The 15,510-nt window shown below is 48.0% G+C and overlaps 7 protein-coding genes across 7 annotated transcripts; 3 read left to right on the top strand and 4 right to left on the bottom strand.

Annotated features, from left to right (window-relative positions):
* Positions 1-2,268: 2,268 nt before the first annotated feature.
* BP5553_05633 (Uncharacterized protein) lies at positions 2,269-4,309 on the bottom strand (the record flags this gene model as incomplete). The annotated part of the gene is made up of 4 exons (XM_032014256.1): positions 2,269-2,951; positions 3,111-3,246; positions 3,296-3,545; positions 3,597-4,309. The coding sequence occupies 4 exons, from the start codon at positions 4,307-4,309 to the stop codon at positions 2,269-2,271; spliced, it is 1,782 nt and encodes a 593-aa protein (XP_031870856.1).
* Positions 4,310-5,045: 736 nt separating this feature from the next.
* Positions 5,046-6,424, bottom strand: BP5553_05632 (uncharacterized protein; the record flags this gene model as incomplete). Its single annotated transcript, XM_032014255.1, has 2 exons — positions 5,046-5,382; positions 5,499-6,424. 2 exons carry the CDS (start codon positions 6,422-6,424, stop codon positions 5,046-5,048), a joined length of 1,263 nt encoding a protein of 420 aa, XP_031870855.1.
* Positions 6,425-7,005: 581 nt separating this feature from the next.
* On the top strand, positions 7,006-8,754 carry BP5553_05631 (uncharacterized protein; the record flags this gene model as incomplete). The annotated part of the gene is made up of 1 exon (XM_032014254.1): positions 7,006-8,754. One exon carries the CDS (start codon positions 7,006-7,008, stop codon positions 8,752-8,754), a length of 1,749 nt encoding a protein of 582 aa, XP_031870854.1.
* Positions 8,755-9,167: 413 nt separating this feature from the next.
* BP5553_05630 (Glutamate 5-kinase) lies at positions 9,168-10,712 on the bottom strand (the record flags this gene model as incomplete). Its single annotated transcript, XM_032014253.1, has 5 exons — positions 9,168-9,886; positions 9,944-10,214; positions 10,268-10,378; positions 10,431-10,618; positions 10,673-10,712. The coding sequence occupies 5 exons, from the start codon at positions 10,710-10,712 to the stop codon at positions 9,168-9,170; spliced, it is 1,329 nt and encodes a 442-aa protein (XP_031870853.1).
* A 296-nt stretch (positions 10,713-11,008) lies between these two features.
* Positions 11,009-11,726, top strand: BP5553_05629 (putative Mitochondrial inner membrane protease atp23; the record flags this gene model as incomplete). The annotated part of the gene is made up of 3 exons (XM_032014252.1): positions 11,009-11,533; positions 11,587-11,614; positions 11,665-11,726. 3 exons carry the CDS (start codon positions 11,009-11,011, stop codon positions 11,724-11,726), a joined length of 615 nt encoding a protein of 204 aa, XP_031870852.1.
* Positions 11,727-11,999: 273 nt separating this feature from the next.
* On the bottom strand, positions 12,000-13,325 carry BP5553_05628 (Threonine protein kinase; the record flags this gene model as incomplete). Its single annotated transcript, XM_032014251.1, has 3 exons — positions 12,000-12,152; positions 12,203-13,186; positions 13,233-13,325. 3 exons carry the CDS (start codon positions 13,323-13,325, stop codon positions 12,000-12,002), a joined length of 1,230 nt encoding a protein of 409 aa, XP_031870851.1.
* Positions 13,326-13,657: 332 nt separating this feature from the next.
* Positions 13,658-14,629, top strand: BP5553_05627 (TIP41-domain-containing protein; the record flags this gene model as incomplete). Its single annotated transcript, XM_032014250.1, has 2 exons — positions 13,658-14,419; positions 14,510-14,629. The coding sequence occupies 2 exons, from the start codon at positions 13,658-13,660 to the stop codon at positions 14,627-14,629; spliced, it is 882 nt and encodes a 293-aa protein (XP_031870850.1).
* Between the last annotated feature and the right edge of the window lie 881 nt (positions 14,630-15,510).

Below are 15,510 nucleotides of genomic sequence, written 5' to 3'. Positions count from 1 at the left end.
GAATATAACCGGAATTTGGAGGCGTCGAGTTCGTCGGGAAATGCGTTCGCGGTCTGTTAACGATAAGAGAGTTAGTTAATCTATACAGCAAGTGCACTCTAGGGGTCATTCTATAAGTCAATATAATAGGGATATTGTGCATATATTATCCCACGGAATACCGCATGTGGTGAATGAAACGCTATGATGGAATTCAGAAGGCGATAATATGAGATTTGCCTAGTGCTTGTACCGGAATGAGAAGCATTTAGGCATGGCAATGCTGAGACATAAAGTAGCACAAGTACTCGGGGACCTTTTCTACGCCTAATTTCACAAATGAGAGCAGTAGATAATCAGCACAAACTCCAGCGATTATCTCGCTCGGGGCACAATGGGCCATCATCCATTAGATCCCCTGTTTTAAGTTTACATCTCTCCATCATCAGCCAAAGATATATATAACCTGCGATGCACAAATCCCGTGCGGGTGACACTAGAGCCAGGTTCACCCGACGATTGGCCCGCACTGGACTAAGCGAGCCTCCCCCCTTATTTACTTCCAATAACTTCATCAACGAGATGGTCTAGAATCACAAGGCTGGAATTGCAGCAAAGGGGTAACCAAATATAGACTAGAAAGCAGCATAGCGTGTCGAGGAATTAATTATATCTCTTCGTACTACCCCAAAATTGGTGTGCCGTTATTAATGTATTCTACCTTAACAGCCATCCTCATACGCTCGTGATATAAACGAGAAACAATAGCAATGGGCCGCACTATATCGTACGTAAGAGTATACTAGTATTCTCAAGCTTTACGCAATTGTTGATTGTTTTATACAATTTGGGAAAAACCACCACTGGGGACTTTCCAGAAGCCGTTATTCCCACTTGCCATTGGTCGCTTCCCCTGCCGTTCCCCCATGAGACGGTCTACTCGAGTACCACAAACCCGGGAAGCCCTGGTCAATGACGTTGACTGCGCCTCTCCCGCCACGTACTGATATCACCTCAACGATACAACTTTATCTTTCCGAGAAACATGTTCGAAGTCTAACGCTCCTATCCTAGGTGTTGCTGTCAGTTGCAATTCCAGAATTGCTATTCGAAGTTCCTAAGTATAATTCGTATTTTCTACCAAAAGGTCAGTCGGGAACTACAACCAAGCTATCCACTACTCGTTTCTTTCTGGGAAACCAGGACGGCCGATTTTTATTCCCCATCCCCACCCAGCTCCTGGAAATCGACATTTCCTTAGCGAGATACCATATAGAGCAGTAGTATCTCGAAATTTGAATTGACAAGGACGAATGCTGACTGTAGGGTTTCGTTCTAGTAACTTGAACACGTCTAGAACATCAATCGCGGCAATCATGGGATTAGTTATCATAGTTATGATCATATATGCTGCAGTAAAAAGGAAAGAAAAAGGTACCTAGTCACTATTTGGGATTTGTTGGGCTTAGAACACTCAACAACCCTCCCTCCTTATCAATTATCTTCGCCTCTACTATCATATAGTACCTCCGAAATACCAAGCAGGACTGACGCTTAATTCTTCACGTTTCCTAGAACATGCGCACCTCCAATCTCAATACCACGTACAAGATGCTTTCCAGGAACATTCCTTACCACATCTTGTAGAATATGTTCCAGAAACCCAGCAAATCCAAAACTACGAACCCATTCAACATTCCGATTCAAATCTCGACTTAGACGACACTGAAACCCTAACTTATACGTCCTCATGTACCACCTTGATTGCAGATGACACTTCGGTATCGCATATGCCCTCACGCATACCCGTACATATTCCGGTTATGGACAGGAGAGTACAGCCTGAGGGCTACTCAGGACGGGATGCACTAGAGCTTGCGTCAAGGCATTTTAGGGGTTCTGGGATTATGTAGAGCCTTCGAGTCAAAGATACGGAGCCTAGAAGGAATATATTTGAGGCGAATCCAAGATCCAAAGTTTTAAGGTTTTGAGGTTGTAAACTAAAAGATCCATGACTAAGATGTATAACTTCGATATTTTGCGTGGTTTGCCTACTAGTTGACACTTGCAATTTATTTTCCAGTATTTGTTTTAGTTTGAACCACTTAGGAGAGCACACATCTTGTATCATTTAAATTTGAATAACAGACAAACAAGACATAACATATATGACATTGCTTCATATTTCTTTAAACCAGAGCGATCAAAAATCATATCTAAGATGAAAGTAGGGTATATAATAAAAGCGCCAAACACCATTCCGTCACCCGCAAATGGCATAAGCTTTCCTCAAGATCGTCCCATGACCGCATTCGTAGCTAGCACCTCAATTCTCCTCGAGTATAAACTCATCATGTGGCACATGGGATCGCCCCAAATCACGTTTCTTAATAACTCATCTGTCACTATTTGCGCAACTACGCCGTCATTCATCCGATCCTGGATGGTCCTTTTCTTATTTGGGCAACTTGCATATCTCTCTACACTCCGTAGCAATACTACTCTGCCTGCATTGCTTAATGTAGCTTGAGGCACTGGCCAGAAAGGTGCAGATGCTGCTACTACAGGAGGCTGTGAAATCTTTGTTGAGGATTTGATTTTATTGATAGCGAGAGAACTTGTGGATTTCCATGACTTAGATGCGGGAGGATTAAGCTGATGTAGCCCAGCGGACGGTATGGATGATTGGCTGGGAGCGGGAGAGGAGTACAGATCAAGCAGCGATCGTATATAAGTTTTGTCTGCTCGTGTAACCGGGTCACCTTCATTCACAAAGGACATGAAGATCGATTTTCGAAGTTGGGGGTTAGATGGTTTGGTGAGAGGGAGGAGTGAGATGGGCGGGGCGCCAAACGTCACACAGTGAATCCGTTTAAAACATCCCGTGAGGGTATTGAGTTCAGATTTTGTCTCGCGGCTTGTTGAGAGCATATGAGAGTAGAGTAGTGCAGCCACTGCGCCGCCGGCCGAGTCTACGAGAATTCGGAGTCAGTATTGCTTCATCAAGAAAGTTGGATGGATTTTTGAAAATGAGTCGGAACCAACAGAGATGTTCTTATGGTAAGCTACGTCTTAAATCCCTAGAAACGTTCTAGGAAGGGGAAATTTGCTCCAAAAATAGAAGTACTTACGGCCGGTAATGAGGAGCGAGTAACTTGATCGGCTAGGATTCTCTTGGAGAAGATGGCGAAGACGCGCTGCGACTGGTTTGACCATCTTCTTTGCCACGGTAAGGAAACCTGCATGACAGAGGTTTCCTGAGTCGTCCTAGATGGAGTTAGCCAGAGGCAAAAGTCCTGCAGAACAGGATACCTACCAAAAAGCCTTCGGGGCTAGCTGGAGCTGAGTTTAGATTTACCGCCCAGTCCATAAACGTCTGTGTACCCATGACAGCAAAGACAATTGTGTTCATATCGTCCATCGGGAGAGATTTGATGACCATGGCTTTTGTCCCCAACCTCCAATCCGCTTCAATACGTGTTTCCTTCTCTCTTGCTTTGGGTCTATCGTATACGCTTTCGGAATATTGTGCTGCAAGACACAGCAAAGGGAATGTGGGTATATATCTACGGTATGTCAGATGTGACACTCCTGCACAGAGGGAGGATAATACATACACTTTCAATGGTGGTAAATTGGGTGGGAGTCTTGAATTGGCGTAGAGACTGACTTTAGCAAAGTAATTCGTGCCTGCTATTGCTGATGATACAGAATTATTCACCATTCCCTTGGACTTCCCGCTCTTGACGGCCGACCGATTCGTATCCTGCGGCAGCTCCTGCGGCAGCTCCTGCGGCCTCATCGGGAGAGGAGGCCCAACGGCCAACTCCCTCTCATCTCCACTAAAATTACCGCCATCGATGCGTGTGATAACCGTATCGAACTTCGACGATATTAATTCACATAACGCCGCTGCCTGATTCAGGTATTGCGTGCCTGCCGGTACTCCATTGTTGAATATTTGTGCGCCCGGGATGTACTCGGGAACATTCCCAGCTAATAAGTTTGATACAGAGTTTAAGTTTAGCTTGCTGATATTATTGCTTGGCTTATGAGGCCTTTCGGGAAGGGGAGGAGCAATGATGAAGTTCTGCGTTATATGGACAGGCTGATAATTCTGGGGTGTCCAATGCTGTGGTGGGGAGTTGCCGAAGACATGAGATGTATTTGGTCTTTGGTCGTTATAAGACCCATTTGGCGGACGTATATCGCGATGTGAATCTGGTAAAAGATGCTGGGACTGGCGGATTGGAACGTTTTGAGGCCGAGGTTCCGGAAACGCCTGTTTACTCTTCTTGGACTTGGGCTTCAAGTTCCCGAAGATCGCCATGCCTGCTCGCTTGTTTCTATTTCAGTCCGATCGCCAAGTCGTTCGTTGATCTTGTCATTCTGCGACAACAACATCAGCAACCGTGAAGCTTCAAATGTTAAAAAGGTGTGTGCGATTGAAAGGAGGGGAAGAATTAGAAGGCTGTCTCGAACTATCCACAGCATTGGCATTCCCAGTAGCGCTTGCACTGTACGCGCAGCGTGACCTCCACCCAAGAAGACTGCGCCTTGCACTGATTTCGAGGGCGAACAATGGCAACAACGGGGCGTTACGCAGGGCGCATGGATCAATCCCTCCCGATGTTGAGGTCGGGCGAATCACGCTTTTGTTCGCAGCAATCACCATTCACGCTCATGCATGCAAATGCAGCATTGGAGTCGTGAAGCTTGTTTCATTCGCCTGGGGAGAACTTCGTAAAAGCAGGCCGCCTCTTTTAAGCTTGGTGGGAATTGTATTTCTTCCAATGGATCATTCGACAAACCTTACGATTGGTAGGACAATAATATCAGTGCTTCAGGACAAGACTTGTGCAGAGGCTAGGTTCAAATCTAGTTTTTACACCCCGCTGCCTCAGAGCCAGGGCTTTTGGAAAGCCACTGCCCTGCACAAAAGCTCTATCGTACAATACCAGGCACGCACCTAGAATAAATATATATAGTACAGGAAGGGGAGAATGTCGACCTGAGTAGTGATGATTTAGAGACCGAACGCTCTGTCTCAACCGCCTTTCCAGAAATTATATTTCCGTAGCATTTTCAAACCCTTTAAATCCCAAAATCTTTTGAGCGCCGGCCCCACTGCGCTGAATCAAGGGCAGGGCATATGACCACATCTCGTCAATATAACTGCGAGCCATCTCTTCACAGATCCCTTTCTCAGAAATCAGACGAACCAATAATGCCGCATCTACCAGCGCACAGTTTGCCCCCGAACCTCCCAACGGCATCATCCCATGAATAGCATCCCCGATCAAGGTCACTCGTGCAGATGGATTCCACTCGGGGCGTTCTGGCTTGGCAGATGCCAGGCGAAGAGGTGCGGTTTGAGCAACATCCTGGAGCTCGAATAGACATCTGGGGGGTGGAACAAGATTAGCAAATTGCTTAATCGACGGGCGTCAAGGTGTTTCCAAGGCCATAGCGTCTCATTATGATAAATCCGTATTAGAGCTTGGGGCCATCTTGCTTACCTGACAGAGGGATGCCAATGTTCAGAAACCTTCAAGGTTAGTTCCGTAGCTGCTTCCGCTGAGAGAGATTGGAACTCCGAATCGGACCCTCCAAGAGCTGTCGCGTTGCCGCAAAGAGCCCAATATATGTAGTCTTCTGTACGGGAGAGTTTGCCGGCAGATTCAACTGCTGCATCATTTGGGAATTGAATAGTTTCCAGGAACAGTGCCAACACATTCGGCTCTCGAATCACAGACATACCACTCAAAGCCCCCGGCGCAAGTCGAGCGAGGATCTCTGGGTTGAGGGGGGTTTTGCCAAATATAACCCGGCTACCAGTATCCACATATCGCAGGTTCGGTAGAAGTTGTTTTCTAACAGGAGAGAACATCCCATCGGCTCCGATAAGGAAGGTTCCTTGTTTGCTGGTGCCATCGTCGAAGAACGCGGTAACACCCCCTGGGGTGATTTCGTAGTGCGTGAAGGTCTTCCCAAACTGGATATTTTCTTCCTGGTCAAGAAGTAGTAGCGATCTCAATATAGTTCTATCAACTGCATATGATTTGAAGCCACCTTCAGGAGCCTGCATACCCCCAATGCTGGAGCCTGCTTTCATCTCCGGCGGCCCTTGACCTGGTCTGACACCTGGATGGGCGCCAGGAAAAGGGTCTTCCAAAGGCTGCAGATCAAGAGCGCTGAATCTCGAGCCCATAGGCTTGCTCTCAGCACAAGTATTCTCGAAAAGAGCCCATAGCTTTTCGTCGATGCATTCTTGAATGGCTTCTGCACCGCCACCAGCGATTCTGAGGCGATATCCTTGAGCGCGAGCAGCTGGAGAAGCATCTCGCTCAAAAAGCGTGAATGGAATGCCTTTCTTTCTTAGGCCCTGGGCTACGGTTAGACCGCCAATGCCTCCACCAATGATCAAGATATGAGAAGAAGACATGTCGGGTAGCATAGGCAAGTGTTGTGTTTGAAGTAGTCAGAAATTTTGGAGTGATAATTCAAGAAATGGCTAATAGAAAGATACCTGAATGAACAGTGAGAACAAGGTGGGCCCTTCGAGAATATAAATACTTTAGCAAGATAGATAATTGACGCATAGGTCGGTAAGACGCGATTTATGAGTTACCGTCGGCTGCATCTATTTTCCGAAAGCTATGCGTCATTGAGGTGGCACAGCTTCGTATTCATTAAACGGGGTGTTTTCAGCGAAGAGCTTTCAACGCTTCTTGGGGTCCCTGTAGGTTGACTACAAACTACAAGTGGAAAGATTGGTGGTTTGGAAGAAGTGTGACACTGAGGAAAGGCGAGGTGAGGGTCCGCTTGGCGTTGTCTTAGCTTGCTCGGTTTTGGTCGAGATCAAAACATCCTTGGGAAGGGGACGTCGCGTCAAGCTTCCCACGCGTATCCACCAACCACTCCAACACCAACTATACCACACCAAGCCCACATTCCAAAATGCGATAGCGTTGTAAAAGCAGCATTTCTCCAATTTATTGAAGGCCTGCGCGAAATTATACAACAATGCCTCGTCCGAAGCGCACAAAAGTCGCGCCGTCTGCACCTGCCCCGCGTCCTAGAAACTCTCGGCGTAGTGGCTCTCGTGCGCCTGGGCTAGCATTCGATGATTTATACGATATCAGCGATCCGGAATGTGTCGCAGCGACGGGTGTGGGGAATATCAAGAGAAATGGCCAGGGAACTACTAGAGGAAACCCGCAAAGAGGCGCGACGCAGCTGGACGCGCAAGAGTTCGCACAGAATGAAGCCAGCAGCGGCGCGAGGAATATCGAGGAATCAACTCACACAACACCCGACGCCCAAAGAGTCAAGAATAATGCTGAAATGTATGCGGATGAATCAAGTCTTGAACTTGAGGTCAGCAGGAGGGAGCTGGCTCCTGGAACTGGGACATTCAGAAGAACGCGACATTCGAGCTTTCTCAGCCACGCAGCTGGTCGGGGACGATCTAATAGCGTGGAATCGAACCTAGAGGATAATGGCCTCACGAGCATTGGGGGGAAGAATTCATCTGGCCTAACAACAGGCTACCGTGGAAGGCGATCTCGACAGGGAAGTGTAACTGGGAGGAATCCCTATGGCATGGCATCCAGCAGTATGGGGACACCAGCACACGCTGGATCAGCATTGAAGCTTGGGAATTTCAGGAGAAGAGCTAGAGAACCAAGTATACTTGGGACAGCCCGGAAAGAGCGACAACCCCAGCCAGATTCTGATTTGGATGATGAGGAAGATTTCAACCCCGATGATGAGTCGACGCCATTAAATCTGTCTAAAACAAAACCCGTGACAAGCTCCCCGAGTATGTCAGGGTCCAATCCAAGGAAGCGCAAATTATCAGCAGTCCAAGTTCCAGCATCTTGTCCAACCTCACAATCTCCTGGAGATAATCAGGGGGCGGAGATGGTTCCAACAAGCGGATCTTTGAGTGACGATGAAGAGGAGTCTGGGAATCGAGTACCATCCTCGTTCCAGGAATCCCCTATCCCATCAGTCGAGGCCCGACCAGTCACACCGGAACTCATGAGCCCCACGATGGCACCTCCTCAAAGTACCGATGCTTCTTCGAGCCCGGAACTCCCGTCTTCTATACGGCGACCTGTCTCCCGTGGTCGAAGACCCCTCCGTGGTAGGACCCCAGCGCCTATGACACAAGATTCGCCAATATCCTCACCACCGTCGCTCACACACTCCCCGAATCGCGCTTATGTAAAGCCCAAAACAACAAAAGCAAAGAAACAGGCTCCACCCCCTAGCACTTATTCCACAGCCCAATTACAAGCGCTCCTACCGCGCAGACGGCGCCATGCAACTCGCGATCCATTTGATATCCCCAGCTCAGGAGATGAGGTTGATACGTCCGGCCTTGCTTCAGATGATGATGAGCTTTCTCATTTAAATGTTCGTGCAAGGAGCCGACGGGGCGTTCTATCGAAAACACTAGGGCGGGGTAGTAAAAAGGCACCCAAGAGAAAACCCGCGCCTAAGCCAACGTCTAAATCCATAAGGCGCACCTATGGCTCACGTGCCAATGTCACGTCGGACAAGGAGAATGAAGGATATGACCCTGATGATAGCTTAGCGCCATTGCCAGCAGATGAAAACGGAAGCCCAGAAAATAGCCAGGAGCTGGAGGCAAGAATTGGCAAGGAACTAAAGTCGGCGACGAGGAAGTTTGAGGAGGTTGATAAGTGGGAGCTGGAGTTTGAGGATGTTACAGCTAGCGGTAGTTCACCAAAGAATGCCAGATAAGGCGTTCTAAGAAGTAGGCATTTAGGATCTATTAAACCTTTGGGGAATGAGGATGGTGGGATAATCGAGATTTTTTGATCGGAGTAAATCGGGGGTTGCAGGATACTGGAGTTGCACGGTTTCTAGCATTGGATGGAGCAACCGATATCAAATGGTCTGGTTGTTTGTAATATGCTACCCGCATAGTTGTGCTCTAGCACTTGCTTTCTCAGAAATATCAATACTCAGTATTTTCTCAGGTCGTAGTTCTTTGCTCGCTCGATATGCAAACCTGAAACTGAAAAATACATTATATACTAGGACTTTTGACTAGAAAGACTCATCATAAATGCCCAAATAACACCCTTACCCAAATTGCAGCCCTTGCGCATTTTTCTTTTAGTTCCCAACTCCACGTTAAAACCAGAAACAGGCTAACTTTCTACACTCGGCGTAACAGTACCACTCTCCCTTTCAAAGCAGCTTATATTCTCCCGTAAAGCAACATATTCACTATCCGCATACCCTAGAAGGCCATGGATCTCCGCACTTTTCACTCCTTTGATCCTCATTATCTCCGCCGCACTGTAATTGACCAAAGCCCTGCCAACCTCGACGCCTATGCCCTCTAAGGGCGTTCCATCGCTTGGTATAGCGGATCGGTCGACGACCACTAGACGCACGGCTTCTTGTTGAGAAAATGAACCTTCGACGTCTACGACGCCTACGGGGAACAGGCCCGCTTTGTTTACGAGAGCGCGGTGTGCGCCGATATCGATATATACTGTTCCATGTGGAGTAAGACCATAGAGAAGCCAGAAGTGGCGGTCACGGATTGGGTGTGATGAGGGTACGAAGCGAGTATGTAGTGGGGCTAATACTGTTTCCAAGGTAAGAGAGCTCGTGGAGCGGGCGAGTGGCTCGTCGAATAATTTGGGTTCTGAGGATATAAGTTTTCCCGGGGGTGGAGAGGAGGTTTCCGAAGCTGAAACGGATGATTTGATAGACTGGAGGTAGTGGACTATGTTGGCGATGTTTCCCGGATTTGAGGAGCGCGCTATCACTGTTGTCACCCCTGCGGAAGTGGCGAGGCGTGCGGCAACTATTTTCGTGGACATGCCACCTGTTCCTAGGCTTGAGCCTGCGGTGGATACTAATGTTTGTTAGAATAGGAGTAGGAAATGAGCCGTGGCTGGACGCGGAGGGGTACCGTCTGCTTGCAATGCCGCGATATCTTCCACCACTTCAATAGCCTGGGCATCTGCATGAGTCCTTGGGTTTTTGTCATAAAGACAGTCTACATCGGTCATGAGAAATAGATAATCTGCATGTACCATTGCCGCTGTGATGGCAGACAATGTGTCGTTGTCTCCGAATTTGATTTCAGCCACGGCGAGAGTGTCATTCTCATTTACGATAGGGATTACTCTCATTTCTAGGAGCTCCGCAAACGTGTTTTGAGCATTAAGATATTGAGTACGCTAGATACATGTGAGTTTATGTTTCGTAGATATGTAATTTGGAATTTACCTACATCCGCGATATCATTTCTCGTGAGCAATATCTGAGCAATGGGTTGCTGAAGGTGACCGAAAAGGCTATCCCACAGACTCATAAGCCGACATTGTCCAATTGCCGCCAACGCCTACCACAGCTGTTAGATAAGTTCCGGAAGAATTGTATAAGGAACCACCTACTTGAATCCTTGGAAGGTGCTTGGGTTTCTTTTCAATATCCATCCTCCTCAGACCTACACCAATGGCCCCAGAGGAGACAATGATTACTTTGTGGCCATCTTTGTGAAGTTTCACTGCAGTCTCAACGATAAGACTTAAAATGGATAGAAGAGGTTCATGAGTCTTCTCATCCACGATTGAACTTGTTCCTGCAATCGGCAGTTAGTAAGGAGATTAATTAGTCATATGTATTTGCTTTTTACCAAGTTTTATAACGATCGTGAGCGGTCTGGGTCCCTTCATTTTGAAGGCACTGAATGAATCAATTATTCAAAGACATAGAGAAAGAAAAAGAGTTCAGAATCTCGAACTCTTGGAGCCTGACTTCTCATTTATTCGGTATAGTCATACGAGTCAATTTTCATGTGCTGCCGAAACCGCAACCGGCAGAATACGGCTTTTTCGCCCAACCCCGCTCACCGCCTTCAGCCTTGCTCCAAAAAGTCAACACCACGCCCTTCTCCGCCTTATCAACGACATCTGGGGCGCGATCACTCTTTACGTCTTCCCCACACCTATACAATCCTTGAACCTTCGCAATGGCTTCAGGCGCCCCCGATTCATCTTCCACCACTCTCCCTAATTCCGAAAAGCCACAGGCAAACGATCCTTCTAAAAGCGGCTACGACCCGAGCGCGAAATGGAGCAACTACTGGAACCTACTCACAGGGCGCATGTCAACCTCGGGCGTTGAAGAATTCCGAGAAGACGAGGCGAAAAGAACCGAAGTGCGGGACTGCAATAACTGCGACGAGTGGCGGGATTGGTGTTTCAAATACTCACCCACGGTCATATTTCTCAAGAAGAACATCGAGTCGTTGAATGGCGATTTGAATGCGACGAATGTTCGCTGCAGGAGATGCCCGGCGAGGAGGGATGAGGAGGGCAAGATACATCGGCAGGGCGGAGGATTCAGCCCTGATTCGGGCATTCTGATCTGTGCGAATGAGATGCGAGATAGGAAACATTTGGAGGATACTTTGGCCCACGAGATGGTGCACGCGTGGGACCACTTGAGGTGGAAGGTTGATTGGGCGGATTTGAGGCACGCTGCTTGTACAGAGGTATGTGTCTTTGGGTAGTGTCCTGGTAAGTTTGCATACTGATAGAAAGACAGATTCGGGCTTCGAGTTTAAGCGGAGAGTGTAGGTGGACCAGGGAATTCTTTACGAGGGGTATTTGGAACCTTACACAGCAACACCAAAACTGCGTAAGGAGGAGGGCGGTTTTATCGGTCATGGCTCGACCCTCTTGTAAAGATGATGTGCAGGCCGTGAAAGTAGTCAACGAAGTTTGGGACTCATGCTTTAATGACACTCGACCATTCGACGGCATTTACAGATGAGCGAGAGCTTTGCACAAACTTGTACAACACATAGATGGAAGATGTACGTCTTTATGAAGATATTCGATAAGCGCAGGCGTACAGGAATATAATGATCTCCGACTCCAAACATAATGCTCCAGCATTCCGGTTTTTGAAAATGACATGATACCCCAAACGCCATTACCATGATCATAAATCGTGATTCATTCTTTTCGATCAGATGAGGAGTCTTTGCGGTCTGGTTTCTTCGATTCCCTCATCGTCTTACGCTCCCCCTTCACACAATACTTGATAATCCATGGGTGTTCCTGCACATGGTCGAGAGATATCCGCTTGTCAGGGTCAAGCACCAGCAACTAACATCAGTTAGATAACAGCAGCACAAAGTTAAAGTGTACGGACTAACCCTCGTAATTAAATCCTTTGCTTCCGGGCTCACAAAAGGTGGTACTGTCATTTCTCCCCTCAGAATTTTCCTCTGCGTTAACACTGGCGTGTCTTCAAACGGTGCTTCTCCAACCAAGAACTCGTAGGTCAGCACACCAAGCGACCACAGATCTACCCTGTTGGTATAGGTGTTCTTGACTCGTCCAGGCTGCTTCAACATCTCGGGAGGGAGGTAGTCCAGGGTTCCACAGAGTGTGTCACGACGATTACTGGGCGCGTGTACACTCCATCCGAAATCCGAAAGCTTAATTTCTCCATGTATCCCAAGAAGGATATTCTCTGGTTTGATATCGCGATGCATGATATGCTTTTTATGGCAATACTGCAACGCAGCTGCCATCTGCGCGATGTATTGCGCAGCTTTCCATTCGGGGAACCTGTTCTCCCGACGAAGATGTTTGTACAATTCTCCTTTGCCAGCAAATTCGAGAATGAGGAAGATTCTTTTGCTATCGTGGAAATGTCCAAACAAGCGTAAGACGTTTGGATGCCGTAAGTTGCTTTGAATCTCGATCTCTCTTCGCACCTGCTTCTCTGCATCGCCATGCTTTAGCTCATTCTTGTGAAGGACTTTGAGAGCGCAGATAAAGCCGGAGTTCCTCTCCCTGACCAAATATACTCGGCCAAACTTCCCTTTTCCCAAAGGCCGGCCTATCTCAAACATTCCAAGGTGGAATTGCTTTGGCATCGGCAGATCATATAGGGGGTTCTTTGGCTCTACCCGAGCGGTTTCGTCAAATTCTGAAGAAGCACCAGAATTCTCCTTTCGTGCAGGGGAACCAGAGCCATTTTGTATCCTCGAGGCTCGCCATTGTGCAGTTTGTGATGGGACAGCGACAATGGTGCTGGTGGTACTTTGGTTCTGAAGCGCAATCTTGTGAAGGTTCGCCCGGCTTGCATTTTGGGATAATTGAGAGCTGGATGGTGCTGCGGAATTTGTCATCTGATATGGTCAGCATGGCTACTTTGACAACCGCTGTTGCAATCACCTTTGATTTCAGGTATTTGCTGCCATCAAGAGGCTCATTCTCGTCGTTCACCGACAGATGCTCGAAGCGGGATTCGAGCGCACGAGTTGCCATTGTGTTTGTGGATAGTAACTCTGTGTTGAAGCAAATATAGTTTGAATGGCAGTCACTCTCAGGGAGGATGCGTTGTTTTGCTGCTGGTTAGTATGGACAGTGGACAGTGATGATGTGTGTGCTTTCTGACGTTGCTGTTCCTGCGTCTGGATCGTAACATTGACTTGGGGTTAGAGGTTGACGGGGCAACGAATTGTGGAACGTCGTCCGTCCCCCGCAAACGCATGTGCCCCACCAAACTGCCAAAGGCCTCTACAAGAAACAGGAACGTGTCGGAACGTACATAGGTACCTTGGACACCTCTTGAATTACGCCCTACCGATTTGCCCAACATGTCTTTCAATGGCCCAATTGAGGAGAGTTTTCCTACGCCTGCCGACATAGATAGATCCACTGTGTCGCATCTTCAGAAAGGCTACAAGATCAGCGCACGCAAGCTCCCCATCTCGAAATCAGGAACGATCGACGAGATGGAGAAGAAGCTGGGAATTCCAGTTCCCGAGATGATATTTGGTGGCAACATGGTTTCTATTGAGCATGTGACAACGGGATGGCGGTTGGAGTTCAACGCCTATGATGCTCTGGATCGCGTCGACAAAACAGACCGTAATATGCTAAAGGTCGCATATTCCCAAGAATGGTCTAGCAGCAGGTTTGATGGTGTGCCCTTTTCCCATGACCCTGCTAATGTCCTTTCTAGAGAAAAGACGCATGAAGGCATCAAGGAAATAGTCAAGCCGTTTGACTGGTCATACACGACGGATTACAAAGGGACAATCACGGGCAAGCCATTTGAGCTCCAGAAAGATAATGAAAATCCTATCCCGATCGAACTTCTAAAGCGGCCGGACCCGATACTCTTCTTCGAAGAGGTGGTCCTTTACGAGAGTGAACTCGATGACAACGGCATCTCCCTATTCTCTTGCAAACTCCGCGTCATGCCCGACCGCATGCTACTCTTGTGTCGGCTTTTCATGAGACTTGATGGCGTTCTCATCCGGATACGAGATACCAGGATATATGTCGATTTCAACACCGGGAAGGTGATCAGAGACTATACCGAGAGGGAGGATGCCTTCGACAAGGTTAAACAGGTGCGTTCGGACGGCCGGTATCATGAGACATTATAATATATTAAATCAGGGGCACTCTCAATTTTGATGGCTAGCTAACCAATAATTCAGGCCCTACTCTCGTCCGGCAGGCTTCCCAATGATCTCACAATCGCTTTGCGCGACCCTAATCAAATTTCACACCTGGTACCTGAAGTGTCTCACACTTTAGAAAGTTTGACACTGCCATAGGAATTATATTTAGCTGTTCCCGTTTGCATAGCGATGGAGTTAGGCTGCATTATCTGGCATATGGCTCGTGGGCCGTGTAGGCAGAATAACAAAAATATAAACACTTTGGCCGTATATATGAGCCTCTTCGCAATGCTGGAAAAGGCAGTACCCCCTATCCTCCGGGTTAGGGCCGAAGGACAAGCCCAAGCAATATGCATTTCATGGCATCGGATTGAAGGAATATAGCTTCCGGGGGGCAGATATCTCATGGACGAAAAGCCTTCCCGATTGTTTTACCCTAAACCAAACCTCAATAAGGAGGTGTTAAAAGGGTGAAGCCTTCCAGGGCCTCACAGCCACATATTAGATTGGACCGTGACTAGGAGTTTTTTTAATATCGGACGTTGGGTGACGATCCCTACCCACCGCGATAATAACATGGCCATTAAGACAGCCCGGGGTGATCGGTTGTCGGAACGGGCCTTTCCTGCCCTCTGTCCCCGTCGGATCTCATCTTGAGGTCCAACATGGAACAGCGAAATGTGCTATCCGGGTTCTCAATTGTCACACCCGTGGTATGGTATTCCGGGTTTGCAGTTGCATTCCCACCGACCGGATTCAGCCGTGAGGGGTCGGTAAGGCACGTATGGGGCATTTATGTCGTAGGAGACGGCATACCCGATACTCCTGTCTATGATATGATATTAGTCCGAATTCACATAGTTAATTGCCATCACCACCAAGAACGTCGGGCACCATTGACGGGGGTTGGCACAGGCGCCTCGGCGGCTGGCTGATATCTCCTACCGTTGAGTGTGCAGAAATGCATGCCGAGTTGGCGCTTTTCATCACTCGCCGGCTGCATGATGACCGCGGCGGATGACTATTGCATCTTGCAC

Source organism: Venustampulla echinocandica, assembly GCF_003357145.1.
Source record: "Venustampulla echinocandica strain BP 5553 chromosome Unknown scaffold_2, whole genome shotgun sequence".
Classification (NCBI taxonomy): domain Eukaryota; kingdom Fungi; phylum Ascomycota; class Leotiomycetes; order Helotiales; family Pleuroascaceae; genus Venustampulla; species Venustampulla echinocandica.
The sequence above is the reverse complement of the archived record's forward strand: the minus strand, read 5'-3'. Positions and strand labels throughout refer to the sequence as shown.